The following is a 23,853-nucleotide window of genomic DNA, read 5'->3' as shown; positions in this document are numbered from 1 at the left end:
TGTTAAATTTCAAACAACCACAAAAGTTAAAACACTAGATTATACATAGTAAAACCACCAGAATGCCAGATGAAGCACAAAAAGATTTAAACCAACCTTCCACCAAATGAATCCATAACCTGCAACTCCAACTATGATAACAGGTGCTGCATAAGTAGTGGCACCTACACAAGCATACAGCAATAAAATGAAGAATATATCCACCTAGTTCAAAGGGAAAAGAAACTTTACAAACAATTCTGCTGCCTTCTGCATATAGATGAATCTTATTGTTAGATGTATCTTATTGTCTTCAGAAAGGTCTTTTTCAATGACGGGCCTTTTAACTCATATGACATACTGAAAGATTTATTTGGAAGCTTTTTATAGGCATAGAGGGAACTTATATTGGCAACATTTTGCAATGTAAAGTTAAAATATCCACGTGAGTTTTAACTAAGTTAATATATTTCAACAAATGTCAAAATCCAGCTAATACGCAGAGATTGAATCAGAACTAATCTGCATTGAGACAGATCCAACAAGAGACTCCTCATCAAACTGAAATGCAGAGACTTGAGGAATTTGCAATGTATCAACTCAAATAACATTAAGTAGCACTTTCGTAGTATGTGATTTTAAGGAAATTCAAGTATCAAGAAAAAACAGAAACTTTTGCTCATACGATTGTGTGAACTTGCTAGTGTGGACACTAACAAGAGGTCTGAAACATTAACCTCTGTAATTTTTTATGGTATTCAATCATATTCATCAGGACGCTCCCAGGTAACACTGACCATACTGCAAGATGTATATCTGAGAAATCAGAAACATAGCAGATCCAATAACTCTGAGATCTTGCATCCTCACATAGTACAATATTAATTCATGGACCAAATTGAACCACTGAGAAAAGAATAGGAATAAATAATAAATATGAAGCTATGCTCTACAGGAAAACTATAACCAAAGGTCTGAACCTTCCAATTAAATCCATAAATGTTGATAGACACCCACCCTATTGGTTGACTAACTGTAACAGATAAGCAACATGTGTCTAACCAAAAACTTTAATTGTTGATAAGTAGGAGATATTTTTCTGCAGAAAGTCAAATTGTGATATTACTATCAGGATTCAGCTGTGCAGTTTTTCAAGTCAAACCCATTACCCATGCTTCATGAGGAGTGGTTCACAAGAAACCATCTCTCATGAAAATGAATGGAACACTTAGCACCCATTTCATCTAGGTGACTCTCACAGAGGTGAAGCATCAGGACTTCCCAGGAGTTCACCTATCCTATTACTATTTGAGCTCATGCGCAGTAGAACTATTATCGGGATTCAACTACAATTGTTGTTAATATTCTAACATTTTGAGCTTAGTACAAGACTTTCACACTTTATTTAATCTAGATATGCACCTGATCATACATCATGTTTACTCCCACCAATTCAGTACAAATCACAACAGTTCTTCAAACCTCATTCAAAGTTTTGGTTTCGCTGCCTCACAATTGTATACATTATTACATAGTGATGAAAGAGCACCCTCCAAATTTGGCATGAAATCTAAAATAACATTACACAACATGAAATGGGACATCATCTTGGCATACCTTCATTTAGCTTACCTTGAATCAACTCAATCTCCACAAAGTGCTTGCAAACTATTAAGATAGATATCCTTTAGATCTTCAAACATCTATGTTTCTAATATCACAGACTCACGTCCTAGCTGTGTGCTTTTTACTAAGTTAACTACTGCAATTTTCAAACTATTTAACATAATTGAGACTAAATTTTACAAAATTGGAAGTGTATGACTTATATAGATTGAATGTTTACCAAAATCCCATCGATGAACAAAAGAAACAAGTAAACATGGCATGTGAAATGCAGTAAAACCAGAACAAGAATCAGCAAGTCTTTAGCTTCTCAGATTTCCTAACATTCTGAAATAGATTTGCAATCAACATTTGAATCTTCTAGCAGAGAATTTACTAAGGCTGGGGTCCCATGGGCACCCACTTCCTTAAAAGTAGAGCAGGTGCTGCAGAAATTTTGTAGGCATATTTTAAAAGGGAAGAGGTCCTATGGATTTATATGTGAATCCGCTTTAAAAATTAGCCCCTAAATTCAAGGAAGATGATTGTCTAATGAATTTTGAAAATAAAAAATATATATTTCTTCGTAAATTTGTTTAGTGGGATTATTTCATTTTTGGTGGGAAATGAAGAGTAGGATTGACAAATGGCAGAAATCTTCCCTCCATGGAGCCACCCGCTCCACAAAGATAGAGCCCAAGCCACTCCCATGGGACCCCTGCCTAACTTTGATATGCATTCTTACATCCCAAGGGCCAAGACAATGATGATAGGAGATGGTTGAACGTTTAAAGCTCCACTTTGTAGCTGTATAAAGAAGAATGAGGGGCATTCCAACTCACCACACTCTTATATATTATACTGACAATTCAGTAAACATAGCTTCAAAGGAAACAAGAGCTCTAGCAGAGCTTGAGTCCCTGCCTTGTGTTGTTGGTGATTCATATTTTAAAAATAAAATTAAAAAACAAGTTAATAAACATTTGTTGTAAAATGGAGTTTTTATTATTGTGGATGTGCTCGAACAGATTGTTCCTAAAACATATTTACATGCAAAGGTGAGCATTGTGAATGTTTGGTTTTAATAATATAATAAATGTTCAAATTACAAATGATATTTGTTCAAATTACAATTCAAAACAAAACCTTGAATAATAAATGTTTTCTGAAATTAAATGATAAAATAAATGTTTTCTTAAATTATAAATGATATTTGTTCAAATTACACTTCAAAACAAAACATTAGATTGAAATTTAGACATAATCTTGTAAAGACTTTAAAATCTACCAAAAACAAATTAGGTATATTTGTATCTTAAAATTTATTTATTTTTATGATTTAACATAATCTTAAATATAAAATAAAAATTGTAAACTTATTTATATTTTTTAATTTTTAAAATGATCATTATCAAATTATATCAAAATTTATAAAAGTAGTTCATGAATTAAATAAATATTAAATTTAAACAATAATGCAAAACAAAATAATAAAATCAAAGCCAACGATAAAATTATCAATCCTTAAATTAAATTAAAAATTATTTTTGCAAATGCATTTTATTCATAATTTAAAATACACGTAAGCACTCATACAGTCCACGCAGAAATCAGCGAGATTATTTTCAAATTGAAAACATGTAAGGCATTTCAATTACTTCCTATATTCATTTATCCCCATCACGAATAATAACGACGACGCACAAAATCTTCTAAGTTTGTAATATAAGATTGGCGTAGTAAAAAATGTCATTATGAAATTAACCACATTTTGTTTGGCCTTAAGAGGTTTTCATGATAATTTTTCATTGAGAATTAATCCTAAATTTATGTCTTTGCAAGAAATATCACAATGCATAAGGACGCCAAGAACTCTGAATATAGAGATGGTACTTTTCCTATATATATGCATGGGAGGCGGCCCTAAACTATCTATTTGGCTATCTGGAGGGCGAGGGAATAGAGTCCAATCCATGCATTGCCTAAAGAAACAACAAACATTCCCAAGTAAAGATAGATTACTGACCAAACAGCAGTCGAAGATAACTAATAGGCAGAGCTCAAGAAATGATACGACTAGAGTGGAATTCACTAGTTATAAATCATTGGATTGCTTTCTCTGACAAGTGTTGTTGGGTGTCATCACTATGCTATAATTGTGTTTGGACTTGCAATGTTGGTGGAATCGACATTTTTGTGCTCATCCCCATGTTCAAAAGTTTTGAACAGTTCAAATCAAGGGCATATGGAGACTATTAGAATGCATATCTCCACCCTTGATTGCTTTGATATTAGAAATTGCAATTGTATTTTCCCTCCACCTGGCCCTCTGATGCAAGAGCATCTTGGGGTAGTCAGCAATCCTGCATGCAGGACCAGTAAGCTTGGATTTTGTGGAATCATGGTCCACGCGGTTAGGATTATGTTCAAGACATATTGGGCAACCTTGTCCTAAGTGTGCACAACGATTGGAGTAATCGTATTGGAGTTAGAGCTGTTTTGATGGCTTATGGTAGCCTGGACAAAACTTTGGAGATTGTTTTCGTGAACTTCGATCCATGGGAGTTGGCTCATGCTCTCTTGGATTTGAGTTGTTGGATGGCACGTGGACCTATGCCTAAGGACGCATACTTTGATGTTATCATATGGCATTGTAAACTTGGGGCTTGTCCTAAGTATTTAGTTATTTCTTTTATTTAATGCTTGAGTGTTTATTTAATGAGAGTATTTATTTAATGTAACTTGCTAGGCCGACTTGTGGCTTAGTTTAGTATAAGTAGATGATCTTGTGATGTCTAGAGTCATTCAGTTCAACATGGAGTAGCTAAGAGGAGGGAAGTTTGGCAGAGCTAGTAGCTAGTGTGGCTTGGAAAACAAGAAGGTTGCTTGGTGGCTTGCGAGCACAAGTTTAGATTCTTCTTGGGGTTTTCTACCATATTGTGGGTATGGACTAGCTAGGAGTTTGGATCTTGCAAGGTCTTACTATTACTGTAATTGTTTATGTATTTGACCATAACCCAAAAGGCCTTACAGTTGAGCATGTTGAATGTAAATCTTATGATTATATTATGAGAATTGGTATTATTTTGGATCTAAATCCCTGTGTTATTATTTATCTTCTCTTGTGTGGTTATTTGCCAGGGGCTAGGTCATCTCCTTTTGAGACTCCCCTACCTTGTACTGTATCACCTCAAATGTGAAGTTCATGAGAAGCATGAAGCGAAGAGGGTGAAATCTCGGATTGTTATTATTTTGTGGATAACCTTATCTGCTAAATAATGACAAGTTGCTCTAGCCTCACACCTGCATCATCCACAATTATCAAGATGAATTGGAGAGGAAGCCATGAAAATACTAGAATTTAGAAGAAGCTTATGGAATGGTGTATTTTTCTTATTTTTCACATTTAAAAATTAATTTTATCCCCCAGCAAAAATAGTAGCTTTTTAGAAATTAACTAGCATAAATATATTTTAAAAATAAATCAGTTTAGAGTGTTAGATGCTTGTTATTGAAAAAATTACTTGTTAGGCTCTACAGAAAACATTAGTTCCTTGCCTATTATATAGGCAGGGACTAATAACGATTTAACGTCCATCTCTCATCACAAGTTAAATAATTGAATTCCTTATGTGTTAAACCTTCACATCCTTATGTGAACCATGCAACATTGTTTCTTCCTTATCAAATATTGCTACTAAGGGACCATAACCATTATATAGGTAAGTACTCTACACATGCAAGTAAGGTGGATCATAAAACCAGGTAAACTCATTCTTATAAACCATATTCGCCCTAAATGATGTGTTAAATCCATTATTTCTTTAGTCTTCGTCAACATTAGCTCCTACCTTCATAAGGCATTATTCTTACAAATCAAAAGAGTAGATCTTTCCAATTAAATAACAAAACATTAGCTAATAGCTTTAAAAGGCATTATTCTTACAAATGAAAAAAGTAGATCTTTCCGATTAAATAACAAAAACAAGGCAAATCTTTTCAATTAAATAACAAAAACAACACTTGCAAGTATGATGAATCTCTTACCTGATTGAGAATTCCCAGTGACAACAGTGATAGGTCTTGATGATGATGCCAAACGATTAAGTTCCTGTCTTAGACTATTAACCTGTAGAAAATACATGAGAAGGATAAAATCAGCCAATGTATTCTAATATGACTCTAAAAATGACTAAGGTAATTGTTCAACAAACAAATAAATAGATGTAAACATTCAAAGATAACTAACATTACTGCATTTCGACATACACAAATTTGGGATCATTCTCTAATTTTGAGATTATCTCACTTTTATCCCTTTATTTTTACTTTGTTTCCCTACAAATGCTTCCCACATGACTATTTTATGCAAGTTATATAACATCAAGATTATTGCAGCATAATGCTTCATTATAACAAACTGATCAATTCTCTCTCTTCCTTATTACCTTTATATATTATTATCAGCAAGCTAATGGCACAAACCAAAGTCATGTTACTCTATGCTCTATATTTTAACATTCAGTGTCAAAATGTTGTCTTGCTTTCTACAGAATGGTGAGATTTTGACAAATGCCACAATCAGAAGATCCCCTTTACGAGTTCAACTTATGTTTTTGCCTTCCCCGCAACTTAAGACTTATTATTCAATGATAAATTAGTTGCATTTAATTTAGTTTAGTTGTTCTAGATAGTTTCTAGTTTTCAACTTGAGTTACAGTTGATTCTTATGAAAACATCATCTTATAACTGTCTATAAACATTGTAACTTCATTTTCATCAGCAATTGCCTTTACATGTGTCAGAGCGGGAATTTTTTTTATGAAGATTTTAGTAAAAAATTTCATATAAATTTGGAACCCATTTTGGTGTCGAAAACCGCAGTTTTGGGCTTGCAATTTTTTATGGGTCTTTGTAAGCGTTCCAAGTTCCTTCTGAGGGCTCATTTTTTTCTATATGTGGAGGTCTGTGTGTCCATGAAGGTCTGAAAATTTTTCTGCGAGGTCTTGTTTCGCAGTTTTTAAGAGCCTCAGTTTCTACAGTCAACAGTTTTTGTTCATGTTTAAAAAGAGGCATCTTTTTTTGCAATCAAAGGTTTTTTGCAAGCTTGAATCGTTCTTCTCTGCTCACATGTCTCTGTGCCCTCATATAACCTACTATGTCACAATTTTTCTCCTTCATTTGAACTCCTTTTGAGTTGTGTTTTCTTTTGTTCTCTCAAGCCCATGACTTTTTGCATTTTCCTATGACTGTTTTTCTGTGTTTGTGGCTCTTGTCTGTGATTTTTGTGAGACAGCTCTCTAATCAACGGCTCTTTACAACTAATGCCTATGATCATAATGCAATTATCTACAAATTTCCACCTTTATGTGCATCAAGACTTCTCAATGCCCGTGTTTTTTATGTTAGCATATTGTGGTTTATTTGAAGGCTTTTTTTGTTGTAATTTGGATAGACAGAAAAAAAATTTGATGCACCCAACAATTTTGTGGCAGCTCTAAGTTTTTCTAGCCATTTTCTACAAAGATTTTACCTTTTCTCCAAAATCATAGTATGTTTGCAAAGGTTTTCAGCCTACTGTTTTGACTTGGGATCCATGTTGTTTGTTTCTATACTTTGTTCCATAGTTTAAAAACTCGATATCGGCAATATCTCGGCCAGCCCAAATTTTTTGAAAAACTCGTAATCAGCAAAATCTCGGCGAAAAATCAGCAATAAATCGGCACTTTTATCGAACATTTGAAAATATACAATTTATTAAAATATTCTTAACACATATATATACCCAATTTGTAGAACATATAATAATTTGACATATCCACCATATGTTAATCAATACTTTAAGTTAAATAGTATTCAATGATTCATTATTTTAAAGAACATTCCATTCTATATTTATTAATTTAAATTTTAAATAAATACAATTTATAATTAGTAATTTATTGTAGTATATTAACTATTTAGTAATATAGTTATACATTAAATTCAATAATTTAATAAAATTCTTATTGAATTTATTAATGTAATAAATATTATTTATTAAAGGATTAAAATTATACTCTTTACTAAATATTTAATAATTATTAATATACACTTACATGGTATAAATAATAATCCTAATAATAAATACCAAATTAAAATTGATGGTAAATGAAACCTTCTCAGCAAATAAAAATGAAACCTTATGAACAAAAAATTTTATTAAAAAAACACGAGAGACTCGTCTTCCTCAACCACTATTGCGACGATCTCACTCAGGATAGGAGATGGCACTTTGCTTGTGACGATCAATAGAGAGCACCCCTTTCTACTAACCCTTCACAAACGAATTTAAGAGATCACAAGACACGTTGACGATTTTTTTCCCATTTTCTTGCGTGATCTGGCAAGATTTTCCAGAAAACACTGTTGCACGAAAATCATTATATCGTTGCCGATATTTGCAGCGTTATAATCTTTCACCAGTTTGGCCTGCGATATATCGCGAGATTCACGATATCTCGCAGAGTTTTTGAACTATGCTTTGTTCAATAACTTTTGCATTGATTTCTATGCCTTCGCAACATTGACCAATTTGACCCCAGTGATTGTCATGGTGTCTTTGACCAACACAATTTTGGAACACAATCAGAAGTTCAACAACTGCAACTACAGCATGTGGAAATAGTGTATGTTGACTATGTTTTCAGTATTGAGATCCTTGATGCAGTTCTTACAGGTACTCAATCTCAACCAACGGAAGCAAAAAAAGACCAAGACAAATATGATAAGTGCAACCATGAGGTGTTGATGCTCATAAAGTTATTTGTCGTGGATGAACAGTTGCCACAAGCGTTGTCTGGCAAGACAGCTACAAAGATCTGGAAAGACTTGAAAGATTTCCATTAGAACTTAAAGAGTAGAGTGTTCTTTCTCAAGAATCAACTGTTTTCAATCATGATGGATGAAAAGGTATCCCTCTAGGAACATATTATGAAGAGCGAGATAGTTGCAACTAGCTAGTAGCTAATGGTCGCAAAATGGAAGAGGAAGCCATGGTAGTCAATTCTTTGAAGATTCTACCACATTCATATGTACATCTCAATGAGATGCTCAATATCACTTCCACTAGTGTAAATCTCAAGTTTCTTGATATCTAAAACAAGCTTCCGTAGCGAGATCATTGGAAATGGTAATCTAGGTTCAAGGCAAGTCCTCCCAACAATAGAAGGGGCCAAGTAAAGCTCAAGAGAATCCTAAGAAGAATATTTTGTACAACTATTGTTAACTTATGAGTATGACCATATGAAGAGAGATTGCAAGAAAAAAAAAGTTTGAGCAATCTGCATAGGGAGTCTCAACATGAGGTCTGCGATGCACCGCAATCTAAACATAAGAAGTAAGTCCATCTAATCATGTAAACTCACCTACCTTGTACATTAACTCTTGCACCTCTCAACACATCACACATCATCAACATTGGTTTACAAAATACACACTTTTCACGAATTCAGTGATCTATGGAGGACACATGAATTATACTATTGCCAAAAGTCTAGTATTCAAAACATCTCTAATGAGAAAAATATGATACTCCTCAATGTATAGTTTGTGCCAGGTATGAAGCTCGAAATATTGTCAATCATTTGAATTATGTGCATTCTACACAAGTAGATATCTTTAGTTTGCACATGTGCAACATTGTTAATAGGAAGACTTGTGCGACAATTGTTGATATCAATGATTCTCAAGAGCATCGCATGGCAATGAAAAGTATTTCATCACCAATCTTTGGCATCAATAATACAAACATCTGAAAGTGCACTATCTCTCTCAATTAATTGAATAGGGCTTGGCTTGGCTATTCAATTACCTAAGATTCAGACTCAGAATCATGGAGTTTGTAGTGTTGGTTAGGCTGGAAAGCAACACTGGATCCTATTTTCAAATGGCGACACTTGGAGAGCATCCAAAATTTAGCAGTTAATGCAGATGTCTGTGGACCAATGAACACTCTATCAGTTAGTGGATCCAAGTAAATTCTATTATTTGTCAATGATTTTAGTAGAAGAATGCTACATATTTTCTTTGAAACAAATCAAAGAAGTTCAACATATTTTAGAAGTTTAAGGCCTTGGTGGAAAAAGAGGCAAGCAGTCACTCTTAAGTCAGACAATAGGGAGGGATTTTGTTATAATTTCTCTAAATTTTGTGCAACACATGGAATTAAGCATTACCTTATCACACCTTACACCACTTAGCACAATGGTGTTGTCAAGTGACGAAAGCACACATTCATTGAGATGGCCCCACCTATATTGGAGCATGGGATGTTCCAAAGAAATTTACGACTGAAGCAATTTATAGTATAGTCTATCTTATGTACCAATCTCTCACACAAGTTGTTAAGAAGATGACTCTCGAGGAAGCCTATAGCCTAAGAGGAATCCAAAAATAGGCCAATTGTCTTTGGCTCCACTACTTATGTTTGGATCTCAAGTGTCAAGCGCACAAAATTGGATTCCAAAAGCCAAAAACTCGTGCTCAGAAGCTACCATGATAACCACAAAGCTAGACGATTGATTGATTCAAACATTAATTCCTCACATTCGGCGGTGATGTTGTATTAGATGAGGAATGAGGACCCTTTGAGCACTCTTCTCCTATTTTGAGCCCTCATTGAGGCCTCTATTGGCTAAGGATTTGGGTTTTCGTCTTCCCTTAGGTCCACCTAATGGAAAAGAATCAAATGCTTTGACTCTGACATTGTGGAGTCTCCCAAGCATGATATTACATCACCTAATTATCCTTGAAAATATTTTGATCCACATTTGGCTGACTTTGTTCAAGGCACCCCAATGGATACTCCTAAAATGGATGAAGGTGCTTCTACTCTCCAGCTTAAGTAGCGATCCAAGACAAATCTTAATGACCATGAAAATATAGTGGGTGGATCAACAAGGTTCAAGAGCAAGTAGCAAAACTAAGTAAATTTTCTCTTATAACCAACATTCATGGTGACCTATGAACCTGACACCTATGAACCTTAATGTCATAGTCTTCTCAAGAACAAAACTTGGAACCTATTTGATCTTCCACCTTGAAAGAAAGCCATTGGCTTCAAATGGGTATATAAATCAAGTATAAGGCTGATGGAACTCTCGATAACTACAAGGCGTGGTTGGTAGCCAAAGGGTTCTCACAAAAAGAGGGCATCGACTATGAGGAGACGTTTAATCGCATGCCAAAAAATAGCACCATTCAGCTTGTCCTCTCTATTTCAGATCACGTTGGATGGTAAGTCCATAAAATGGACATCAAGAGACAGTAGTCAATAATGACTTACAAGAAGAAGTCTATATGATGTAGCCTATGGGTTCTAAGGTTGTCAAAAAAGAACACTAGTTATACAAATAGCCTCAAACATGCTCCTCGGGCTTGGTACATTAAATTTGACAAGTACTTAGTTGATCAAAGGCTTTTAGAGGAGTCCTAATCCCAATTTGTATGTTAAGAATACTAGTGGTAATATTATTCTTGTCTATGTTGATGACCTGATATCTAGTAGTGCAACACATTTGATCAAGCAAATCAAGTTGCATTTGATCAAGCAAATCAAACAAAATTGGTGCCAACTATTTGCTATGATAGACTTGGGACTTTTGCATTATTGTCTCAATGTAGAAGGCTGGAAGACAATGTCCACATTTTACTTCTCAATCAAAATATGCCAAAGGTCACCTAGATAAGCTTTGCATGCATGATTGCAAACTTGCATCTATACCTATGTAGAGAAAGGGTTGAAATGAAACTATCAACCAAAATCGAATTTACCTATGATGAACAAATCAGCATTCAAGCAACTGGTTGGTAGACTCATTGATCTTAGTGCCAGTAAACCTAACCGCAATAATGCTATGAGCTACATCTCTCGCTTCACAATTGTCCCAAGAGATGAACATTGGGTTAAAATAAAGTGTGTGTTGAGATATGTGAAGGGCACTCCCAACTTTGGCATTGCAATAGAGCAGAAGTAAAGATCTTAGGCTTACTGGTTTTACAGAGTCAAATTGGGCAGGTTCTTTTGATGAAAAACACTCTACTTCTGGGTATGTTTTCAGTTTGAGCACAGGTGTAGTCACATGAACCAGCAAGAAGCAGCAAGTAGTGGCCCTTTCCTCAACCAGGGAAAAATATCCAGGAACTCTTAAGGCAGCTTGTGAGGTAGTTTGCTTCAGAGGATACTTTCTGACATGTAAAAGTCTCGAGCAGGTCCTTTACCCTTGTACTGTGACAATCAAGGGGTGTTGAATGCCAAGAATCCAATCTTCCACAACTGCACTAAATATGTTGAGCTTCATTGCTATTTCATCTGCAAGCTTGTAGAAGATGGATCAGTACAATTGCAGTATATTCCAACTGAGGATCAGACTGCTAACATCCTCGCTCAAGTCTCTAATAAGCCTAGACAAGCTTGTAAGATTTAGGGGGCAACATGGTGTAGTTGACAGAATGACCATTAAGGGAGGGTACAAAAGTATTTGATTATTATTTAATGGTCATTTAGTTATAATTAGCTTAGTTTAGTTCTAAATAATTTCAATTTTCAACTTCAATTTACGGTTGTTTCTTACAGAAACATTGTGTTGTAATTGCCTGTACTTGTGACTTCGTTGGCATCAAGCAACAACCTTCTACACAATGCTTGTCTGAATCCAGTGGTCTCTTTCTAGTTTTTTAAGAAATATCTAAGCACTCTTTGAAAAGAAACAAGATTGCAATACTAGTCACAATCACATGTCCTCCTGTCACTCTTTTAGTTTTGTTTTTGTGTTCACTACAAATGAGTAGGATTCAACACTTGTCATAATCTTGTTCTTCCACTAACCTTTGGTGGCCTTTGAGCTTTGGAGCCAAATTTATGCAGGAATTTGGGCTGGATAATGATATTTGTCAGCATTTGCATCCTCAGTTCATTTTCTTTCAGTGTTACCCTAGCACGGGGGTGCGGCGGTGCAAGGGGACGTTGGGACGAGTTTCAAGTGCAGGAAAAGAATGGCCTTAATTTAGGGACAGCTGGGGGACGGCGGGGGTGTGGAGGGGGGAAGGTGGTTGCATAGTATATATATAATATATACGATTGAAAATGCTAATTATGAAATGATACTTCAATATATTATATAACATACCAAATATAGTTGAATAGAGAAAATTGAAATGTGATTCATAAAACATAAGTTCAAACTTGAAACTTGAAACTTCATAACCATTGCTAATGACCATTTAACAAATTACCTTAGTTCAAGATGCAAGATTCAAAATTCATTGTTCAAATATGAATATCATAAAGATGTTCATGATGACAATGAGCCGGGTAGCATGAAACAGTGAAATGAAATAATGTATCGTAGCCATATCAAAGTGAGTACAATCAACAAAATGACAAAATGTCAATAATGAGAATGGAATCATCCCAAGTGCTCTCTAAGCATGCATAAAAAACAAATTAAAAAAGAAAAGAAATTTTTTTTTTTTTTCAACTTTTTGTGCCATTCAGCCGGCCACACCCCGCGAGCACCCTAGGAGCACCCATGAAACACCCGAGTGCTCGACCGGTGCGGCCAAGGTGCGGCAGCGCATTTTCAGCCAACAGGGATACTCGGGTGCATGATGCACCCGCAAAGGGTGCATACGCGCACAAGGTGCTTCGGGTTTTTGACCCAGGTGCGCACACCCAGGTTACACTACTTTCTTTATCCCAATTGTCTCTTGCCCTTTTCATTTATTTTGCTAGCCAGCACAACATTGACATATATTAAGTGTTTGGCAGAATTCTATGGTGTCATTTTTTATGTTTTACATGAAAAAATAATTGTATCACTTGCTGAATCCCACTTCTCTATGGTGCTTTGGAGAAGACCCTTCCTTAGGACTTAGGACCTTACTAAAGTCTGCAGAGCAACAGGATGGTGTCACGTATCAACAATCCTTGACTCTCCTTTCAATATTTTGCAAAAAAATATTCACTTTCAACTTTTTCCCCTTTAAATTTCATGCATACTTGATTTCATTGATGTAGGAAGAAATTTTCTGTCTTTGCAATCCTTATTACCCTCAGGTTGTTGGATTTCCTTCATATTGTCAGGTGCTTGTGTCTTCTTGTCCCAAATATCACATAATCAATTTTTTGTTAATCAAACTTTAACTCATCTCCGTCCTCTACCCATCTGCATTAAGGTTATTAATGCTATCTTTGTAAATTGACAAATATTTGAAGCTCTAATTGTTCTCTCTAGGAAGGAATAGTGCCAAAAGATTTGAAGCTCTACTTCAGTCTTTAGAGACAAAATTGTCAGTTTACAGCAGTTTGTATTGATTAACATTTTAAATTATTTTACAAGTAATATTTTAAATCTGAATTTTATCTGTTGTTGATTTTACTGATGCGTAAAGGAGTTTCCTCTGTGTATGTTGTAATTAATTACCTTGAGCCAAAATTTCATATTACAAACTTTAAATTCATCTTCTCTCTCCCCATTTGCATTAAAATAATCAGACGTCTTTATTAGTGTTAGAAAGGTTAATCTTTCCTTGGATATATATATTAATTGGGATATTCCAAAGGTCCCTAAATGTAGTTTGTCCTCTTGTACACATGTGGAGGACATGTCATTGTTTGTCCTTTGTTCCACATGTAAGGACAACTCTTGTTTATCTCTTTATTTAGTTTATCCTCCTTAAGAGGATTGTGACACTTTGCACACACCTATTATGAATGTGGCATTCATAGAAATGGGAGTTACAAATGCAACTCCTCTCTCATCTCTATATAAGAGATGCTCCTCCTTCTTTCTTCAACACATTCTTAGCACTTGATGTTATTGTATTGAGCTACTTTTGCTCCAACACTCTCTCTCTCTCTTCTCTAGGCATTTGCCTTCATTCATAATACTCACAAGGGGTTTTCTTTGCTTTCCCCTTATAAATCCTTGTCTCCATTGTTGAACCATCTTGGTGTATGCTCTTGGAGTTGCTTATCTTATGGTAACATTGTTTCACACTTAACTTACCTGGATTGTTTCTCGTTCCTTGCTCAACATTATCATTTCTTACATGGTATCAGAGCTTGGTTATCTAATCCTTGTTTTAAGTTTTGTGGTGAAGGTTGCCATTCATTGGAGCACACCTTATTTGGAGACATTATTGAGAAAAGAAGTTTGTGTTGTGATTTTAGCTTTTTTTAACAAATCTTGTGTATGCAGGTTTCATATTTTTTTTACTAACCCTCTTTGGAAGGCTTGCCAACAAAGGTTTTCTTGAAAAGTTTCATTTTTTTTACTAACCCTCTTTGGAAGGCTTGCCGCCAAAGGGTTTTCTTGGTAAATTTCAATTTTTTTTTCTTGTTTTGGACGGCATGCCGCCAAAACAAAAAGTATTACGAGTAAAGTTTTAAATAACTCTCTAATTTTTATACTCTTTTTAAACAAAAATTTTCCTACTCTTTAAAAATTTTAATATATTCTTCTATATTTATTTATTGTATGATCTTGAAAATTTCAAGCATACAACATACATGTTTTTATAGGATTTTCATATCAAATAACTTTGTTGTTTTATAATACACATTTTTTTTTTTTACATTACTTTTGTTGGGCGGACGCGCCACCCGCGCGCCACCCCCGCGCCGCCGCGCGACACAGCCGCGAGCCAGCAGCGCCCCCGCGCCGCCGCGCGACACCCTCTCGCCGCCGCGAGCCAGTTGCTCCGCTGCGCAAATCCGCGCGCCACCAGTCTGCACCGCGGTCGACACCCTCTTCACTGCGAAGTCTGCGCGAGATCAGCAACTCTGCCGTCGCCCTCTTCACTCCCGCACACAAAATAAACCCCCTTCCACCGCTTCCGCCGACCCATAACACCCGGCGTAAACTTATTGGCGCGGCCTGCGACCAGGCCACACGGCAACCGCCGCCTGCGCAGCCACACCCGCATCCTTATCCTTAACGCGCTTTTTTTTTTTAATTCTCTAACCACCGACCAGGGCCGCCCTTTGGCCACGCGGCAGCCACCGCCCGAGCTCCGCTCCCCCTTTCTAAACTATTTTAAATTTTCCCCCTCTTTGCCCACTTTTTCATGTTTTTCAAATTTTGTTTTATTTATTAAAAAAAAAAAACAAAATCATAAAATGTGTTTTATATTATTGTTTTTATTTATTTTTTTTAACAAATAAAATTTAATTTTATAATTTTTTTCTTGTTTTCTCTCACATAAATAATTGAAATTTTAAAAAATATATTCTTAATTTTATAAAAAAAAAAAAAAAAAACAAAATTTTTTTTCAATTAATAAAATTAAAATTATTTTTTCTCATTTAACAACATTTTTTTTTCAATTAATCTGATTTTCAAATTAAGGAATTTTTTTTTTTAAAAAAAAGAAGAATTTTTTTTTTAATCATGTCAACATTAATTCCAGAAATCAAACTTAATTATTCTAATTATCATTCTTGGAAAACTCATATCTCATTTATTTTTCGTTTTAAACACCTCTTCGAAATAGCCACTGACCCTTCTCTTGAACCCGGTTCAGCGGCTACTCAAGACGAGAAAGATACTTGGAAAGCTAAAAATGAAGAAGCTTTAGGGTTAATTGGTATTTCCATTATTCTAGATTTATATGTGTTAATTGCTCACTGTTCTAAAGCTCATGATGCATGGTCCATCTTGAAAACCAAGTATGACAGTGGCAATGAATACCGCAAAATACAGTTGCAGGATCAACTCGAAGATCTCAGGTATGCAGATTTTAAAAGTATGGATGAATTTCTCTTAAAATTTGATTCTCTTAAAAGTCAAATTATGGCTTTAGGTGTTCAATTAGAGGACATTCGTTTAATTCATCTTATTCTTAAAAAATGTCTTCCTAGACAGTTTCAACAGTTTATAACTAATATTCATGCACAACTTGCTATTCCTACTTTAACTTCTCAGTTAACTTATGTTATTTTTCAAACTTTATTAAGACAGGAAGAAGCTAAGCTAATTCAGTTTGGTACCCTTAAATCAACTGAACATGCATTTGTGTCTAGAAATTCAACTAATCATTTTCGTTCCAATAATAATAATCATAATCACAAACAATATAATAATAATTCAAATAATTCCAACAATAAATTTCATGCCAAATATAATAATAATACCAATCATCCTAATAATACTAATAATCAAAGGAACCATTCCAATTCCAAACCTCATTGTTCTTATTGTGGCAAAGATGGTCATCTTGTCAATAACTGTTTTAAAAAGCAAAATGATAAAAAACCTATGAATCATAGTAACAATCATCAAACCTCAAACCATAAAAAAGGTAACTCGACTAGTTCTAATCCTCGTCATGCTTTTACTTGTAGCTTTAATCTTTGTAGACCTTTAGAATGGATTGTTGATAGTGGTGCATCACAACATGTCACTTCTCATAAAGAAATTTTTGATTCTTTACAACCTGATATTGCTAACATTCCTATTCAGTTAGCTAATAATCAGACTTGTAAAGTTGAAGGATTAGGTGATGTTACTATTCCTAATGGTAAATTGCATGATGTATTATATGTACCTGACTTGAAAACTAATCTGCTTTCTGTTTCACAGTTATGTCAAAACTATAAAGTTGAATTCTACAAAGATACATGTTATATCATAGATCCTCAAACTCTCAAAGTGATTGCTCATGCTAAAATGGATAATGACAATTTGTTTAAATTCCATGAATTTGCTAGTTCACGATATTCTTTACATACTTCTATTGATTTCAATATATGGCATGAAAGACTTAGTCATTTAAATTCCGATTATATTACTTTCATGCAAAAGCATAATATGGTTGATGGCTTGCCTCACATTATTCCTTCCAAGATTGCCTGTACAAGTTGTATGAGTGGCAAGATGCATAGGGAGCCCTTTCCAAGTGGAAAATCATGGCGAGCAACTCATAAGTTGCATCTTGTCCATAGTGATCTTTTGGGCCCCATGGAGAATACCTCCATCCAAGGTTCTCGGTATGCACTTACCTTTGTTGATGATTTTTCTAGACGAACTTGGATCTATTCTTTGCATAGCAAAGATCAAGTTCTTGATATATTTATTGAATTTCAGTTATATGTTGAAAGGCAATCTGGGTATAAACTTAAATTTCTTAGAACTGATAATGGGAAGGAATATGTGAATAATGCTTTTCATTCTTATTTGAAATCATGTGGAATTAAGCACGAGCTTACTATTCCTTATACACCACAACAAAATGGTGTGGCGGAAAGAAAGCATCGGACCATTGTTGAAATGGCTAGAAGCATGTTGCATGCTAAGAATCTGCATTATAAATTTTGGGCTGAAGCCGTGTTTTGTGCAACTTATATTCTTAATCGGACTCCTACCAAAGCTCTCAAGGCTATCACTCCAGAAGAGGCTTGGTCTGGTAGGAAACCAAATTTACATCATTTACGGATATTTGGTTCTATTGCTTATGTTCATACGCCTAAACAGAAAAGGCATAAATTAGATGCTAAGTCATCTCCTTATATGTTTGTTGGCTATGATGAAAACACTAAGGGTTATCGTGTTTATGATTCCACTACTAACAAAGTTCAAATTGCTAGAGATGTTTGTATTGCAGAAAATGGAGTTCATGATTGCTCTACTACACATGATGAAGAATTCAATGGCACTAAAATTGTGCTGGTGGAGGACCAACCTCCTTCTCTTAACCCTACTCTTTCTCTTAATCCTTCAAATCAAGTACCACCGATTCTTTCTGCTCCTGCAACTCATGATACTCAAGTAGATACTACTGATACTTTTATTACTAATGATTCTTCCTCTAGTGATACTTCCATTACAACTAAACGTAAACCTAAATGGGCTCAAAACCTAATCAATGAAGCTGATGATTATATTTCTAAATCTGGTGGAATTAAACATAGAAGGATTAATTATTGTAATTATGCTTTGATGACTACTATTATGAATTCTAATGATCCTAAGTCTTTTGATCAAGCTAACTCTGAACCTCATTGGCAAAAAGCCATGCAAGAGGAATATGATTCTTTACTTGCTAATCAAACTTGGGACTTAGTCAAATTACCTCATGGCAAGAATCTAGTTTCATGTAAATGGTTATACAAAACAAAATTGAATACTAATAATGAAATTAGTAAATTCAAGGCTAGACTAGTTGCTAGAGGTTTTTCCCAAATTGAAGGATTAGACTATAATGAAACTTTTGCTCCTGTTGCTAAGATGCCTACTATCAAATTAGTTCTTGCTTTAGCATCTAAAATGAATTGGCCCATTCATCAAATGGATGTTAAAAGTGCCTTCTTAAATGGTGATTTACATGAAGAAATCTATATGGCTCAACCTCCTGGATTTGTTAAGAAAGGTAGTGAAAATATGGTTTGCAAATTGAACAAATCTATTTATGGTCTTAAACAATCACCTAGAGAATGGTATTCTAAAATTAATTCTTTCTTTGTTTCTCAAGGTTTTACTAGAAGTAAGAATGATCCTAATTTGTATATTAAACATACTAACGATGATATTATCATTGTTATTGTTTATGTAGATGATCTAATACTCACTTCTAGTTCAAACGCTTTGATTTCTGATATCAAATTCCAACTTAAACAGAAATTTCAGATGACAGACTTAGGTATATTACATTATTTCTTAGGTATGCAAATTTTTCAAACTCCTAAAGGTATCTTTGTTTCTCAAAGCAAGTATGCGTATGATCTTTTAGAAAAATTTAAGATGAATGACTCTAACCATGTTTCAATTCCATGTGAATTAGGAACTAAATTAATGAATGATATGAATACTCCTTTTGTTGATGAAACTTTGTATAGACAGTTGGTAGGAAGTTTAAATTATTTAACTCTTACTAGACCTGATATTGCTTATAGTGTTGGTTTAGTTTCTCGATTTATGTCTAAATCTCAACAAACTCATTTTAAAGTTGCTAAACGCATCTTAAGGTACATTAAAGGAACTATTAATATGGGATTATTTTATGATGCAAATTCTGAATTTATTTTACATGGCTATACTGATTCCGATCTAGGTGGAGATCCCAATGATGGGAAATCCACTTGTGGTTATTTTTTCTTTGTTGGTTCAGGTCCAATTTCTTGGAAAAGCAAAAAAGAACACTCTATTTCCCTATGCTCAACTGAAGCTGAATACAAAGGTTGTGCCAATGCCGGTAAGGAAGCTTTGTGGATTCGAAGACTTCTTGATGATTTGGGTCTACCTCAACATTCACCTACACCTATACATTGTGACAATCAAAGTGCTATTGCCTTGGCAAAGAATCCAGTTTATCATGCATGCACCAAACATATTTCACTTCAACATCAGTTCATTCGAGAACAAGTTGAAGACAATCAAATTATTCTTCTTTATTGTAAAGGAGAAGATCAAGTGGCTGATATTTTAACCAAACCACTTTATAAAGAGAGATTTCAGTTCCATTGTAAAAATTTGGGTTTACAACCCGTTGATGTAAACTCCCCATGTAAAGATTAAGGGGGGGTGTTAGAAAGGTTAATCTTTCCTTGGATATATATATTAATTGGGATATTCCATTGACAATAAAGTGAATGAAGCCTTCACTGTCGGTGTGGATAAAGTCAAGAGTTGATAATGATTGGGAAGAGGAACCAAAACAAATAAAAAGGTCCCATTTTCACGACACCAGTAATAATGGATACTGGTTATGCAAACCTCTAAGCAGATGGCAATAACTAGAAAGATAACTGTGCTCTACATATTTCATTCAAATGTGTCACATCAAAGTACACAATTCCAATTTATATTAGCATTTACTCAGTCTAATTTGTTACCCTACTTTGATACGATTAGATATATTCTTTACAGGGAAACAATCAAAAATCAGAAAATTCACAACCCTCCTAAAATATTAAATGACGGAATTCACAGGACCCAACCTTCAAATGATTTACAAAATACCTCCTCCTCAACTCTATTTCAACAGCAATAACTGAAAAAATGGATCTCAAATTATGCATTGCGCAATGTCTTAAACGGTTGGGCATGCATTCACACATTCCTACAAAAGTAGTTTTTTTCCAACATATACACCATTAGAAGCTTTAAGACTACTGTCAGAAATGTAATCGCTTTGACCTATAGCCTAAAAGCCTAGGTAGCCAGTGCACCCTGCAGTAGTGGAGGTGAATGTGGAGGCATAGAGAAGCGGAAGCAGAGCAGAGGCCCTACGGATGTACACATGAAGTGCATCTGGGGCCCTTGGATGCTCTTCGGATGCATTACAATGCATCTGAAGAGTGTATGGTAGCCTGTGATGCCCTTCATGTGTGCATCCACAAGGCCTCCAAAAGCATCCAGACATCTCCAGTAGACAAATGTCAAGAAAAAACTTAAAAGGACTTTACGACGTGTGCTATATATCATTTTTTATCATTTATTCCCTCCTTAACCCTAAAACAGCCCTAATAGAGGTCATTTCTTTTTTCATCTCATTTTTTTGCAGTTCTCTTCTCATTTGCTCTCCATTTTGGCATTGTAAGGGCAAAGGTGATTATTTTCGAAGAAGATCATTAATGGGGCATCAAATAGCTTCCACAAAGGAGATCTAAGCATCTAAGGTAAGCATTTGATTCCATTCTTGACTCTTCTAATGATTTTTATTAGATTGCATTGTAAAAGAATGACCACCAACATAAGTTGAAGTTCAATGGAAGGGCGAAATTGATATAGGATCTCCTTTATGGAGACATACCGCAAGAGTATCACACGTTTCAAGAGGTGGCTCATATATTTGGAAGTGAATTATTGTGATATTAAAATAGTAAAACCATTCAATAGCTCAAATTCTTGGGTCAAACTTGATCTCCTTTTGGTAAAGGAATGGGAATGTGCAAAGGCAAAGATGGGAAGGGGATGTCTAATACACAAATAGCAGGATATATAAAACTACAAGAAGAGGTTGATAAATTAGTTAGAAGATCAAAACAAACTTTTTATCAACCTCCATCCGGAAAGGAAAACAATGCAATTGCCTATTGAACCAGTTGAATCATCCGGACATCGATTCTTGCTAGTACTTGTATTGGAAGTGGAAGAAATAGAAACTACTGGCCACAAAGGAGGCCCATTGGACACGACATTTAAAATGGAGGCAAGAGAGCTTGTTCATTAAGCCATTGCATGTTACCTCCATGCCAATGGTCTTCCTTTCAACTTGGTGAGATTGCCATATTGAAAGAAGATGGTGGTAGTCATCAATAAAGCATCAATTGATTACATTGGTCCTAGGTATTTAAAGGTGTATACCAACCTATTACAAAAAGAGAAGACTTCTCTAGAGAGGTCTCTTTGACCAATCAAAATTCTTGGAAAACTTCGAGTGTTTCTATTGTTTCAAAAGGATGGAAAGATGCAAGAAACATTCATCGATTAATGTGTTTTTAGTGTCCCCCAAAGGGACAATGTTTTTAGAAGGTAGTCAATTGTGAAGGGGAAGTAAAAGATTCGCAATTCATTTCCAAATTCTCATTGAGGCCATATAGATGGTGGGTAGTGAGAATGTGGTCCACGTGACTACCAACAATGCAAAAAAATTAGGGGTGAAGATGCTTTAGTTCAAGGGTGGTAAGACCATATTTTTTGGACACCAGGCACCAAAACTCCCTCAACTTAGTCATGCAACAAATTGGCACTCAAATAGATTGGGTGAAACAAATATACCAAGCAGGGGAGGGCATACAAATGTTCGCGACAAACCTTCAAATGTCATAATTAATATTTAGATCATTCTCCAAATTGTAGTTGTTGAAGATAAAAATGTAATTACTAAATTTAATTTATCTATTTATTTTTAATATATGTTATGTTCAATTATCAAATTGTATATAACTGTGTTTAATATTTATTGACATATAGTTATTAGCTTGCTTAGGTTGCTAAGACCCAATTTGCATATCATTCTATTGTTATGAAACGACTTGTCAAGGTGAAAGTGCCAATAAGCCAAATCGTTATTTCCAACTAGTGCAATGTACAAAAGGCTTCGAATTCAAAGAGGACCCAAAGGTTAAGGCACTGGTCTCGGATTTCACTGAGCCTATCTTGGCCATGCTTAGCTTTGCTCATACAAATCAACCTTGTTTTAGGGATGTCTATGATGGCATGGACACAATAGTTGAGAATGTATAATTTGTCATACATGACAATGACCCCACAAAATGCGAAACCTTGTGCAATAAGGTGAAAACAATCATTCATCATTGTTAGGAAAAGATGGCTACCCCAACGCACCTCCTTGCATATGCACATCTCTAAGGTGTTGGCATTAGCCCAGAAAAAAGAGATAAAAAACAATAAGGAAGACCCAAAAGATACAAGAAACACACAGGATTGTCTTGGGAAAACCCTTCTACAATGAAGGGAAAAACCTAAACACACGACAAAAAATCATTTTATTTATAATATATTCAAGTGTACAATGTCTTTCACTTGAAGTGATATATATAACACAAGAGAGACTCTTCACTTTAAAATGAGAGTTCTCTTGAAATACCCAACAATATAACTCTTTATTACAAACACAATTGTTCATATTTCCATGCTTAACGCATGATGAATGATGCATCATTATTTTTAATATTACAATTATCATAAACATTGTTTTCAGCTGAAGGTGACTTCTAACGGAATTAACGTCTAGAGATAAAGATTTCTATCCCAACTAAAAACTCCAACACTCCCTCTTAGCAAGAAAAATCTTTAGCTGAACAGTCACACATACAAGGTTGCCACCAAAATGTCAAATGATAAAATCTAATCACACAGATCCTATAAAACTTCATGAAAACACTCAACATGAAAATCCTACAAAAAACCCAACTAGATTCTCTTATAATATTAAGAGAACGATTTACACATGGAATCACCCAACATGATAGATTTGTAAGAATCTCTTCTAAGACTTTAATCAAGGATTCTCTACATAAATTCCCATGGAATTACTCAACATGACATCCAACTCCCATCATGGATTCTCTCCACATGATGTCATCATGGTTTCTCTCCACATAATGATCAGTCACAAAGTGAAAGAGTTATCATAGTTGATTCTTACAATCTTATTTATTCACACGAGAATAGATATAGGGATAACAAAAGAAAAACAAAAGTTAGTTCCATTTAAATCTCAAATTTTACAAATACCATAAGTATTACAAGCATATATGAGAAT

The 23,853-nt window shown here is 34.8% G+C and overlaps 1 protein-coding gene across 2 annotated transcripts in view; it reads right to left on the bottom strand.

The window, feature by feature from the left end:
• The window catches only part of LOC149534985 (uncharacterized), a 115,924-nt gene that overhangs the window by 19,222 nt on the left and 72,849 nt on the right, over positions 1-23,853 (bottom strand). For both annotated transcript variants that reach the window (XM_089807204.1, XM_089807205.1), the window contains 2 exons: positions 5,632-5,713; positions 97-164 (listed from right to left, as the gene is read on the bottom strand). In XM_089807204.1, the coding sequence (XP_089663330.1) occupies positions 97-164; positions 5,632-5,713 (150 nt within the window). The remainder of the gene's footprint in view (positions 1-96; positions 165-5,631; positions 5,714-23,853) is intronic.

Source organism: Cupressus sempervirens, chromosome 10, assembly GCF_028749045.1.
Source record: "Cupressus sempervirens isolate cs-2001-9-10 chromosome 10, ASM2874904v1, whole genome shotgun sequence".
Classification (NCBI taxonomy): domain Eukaryota; kingdom Viridiplantae; phylum Streptophyta; class Pinopsida; order Cupressales; family Cupressaceae; genus Cupressus; species Cupressus sempervirens.
The sequence above is the reverse complement of the archived record's forward strand: the minus strand, read 5'-3'. Positions and strand labels throughout refer to the sequence as shown.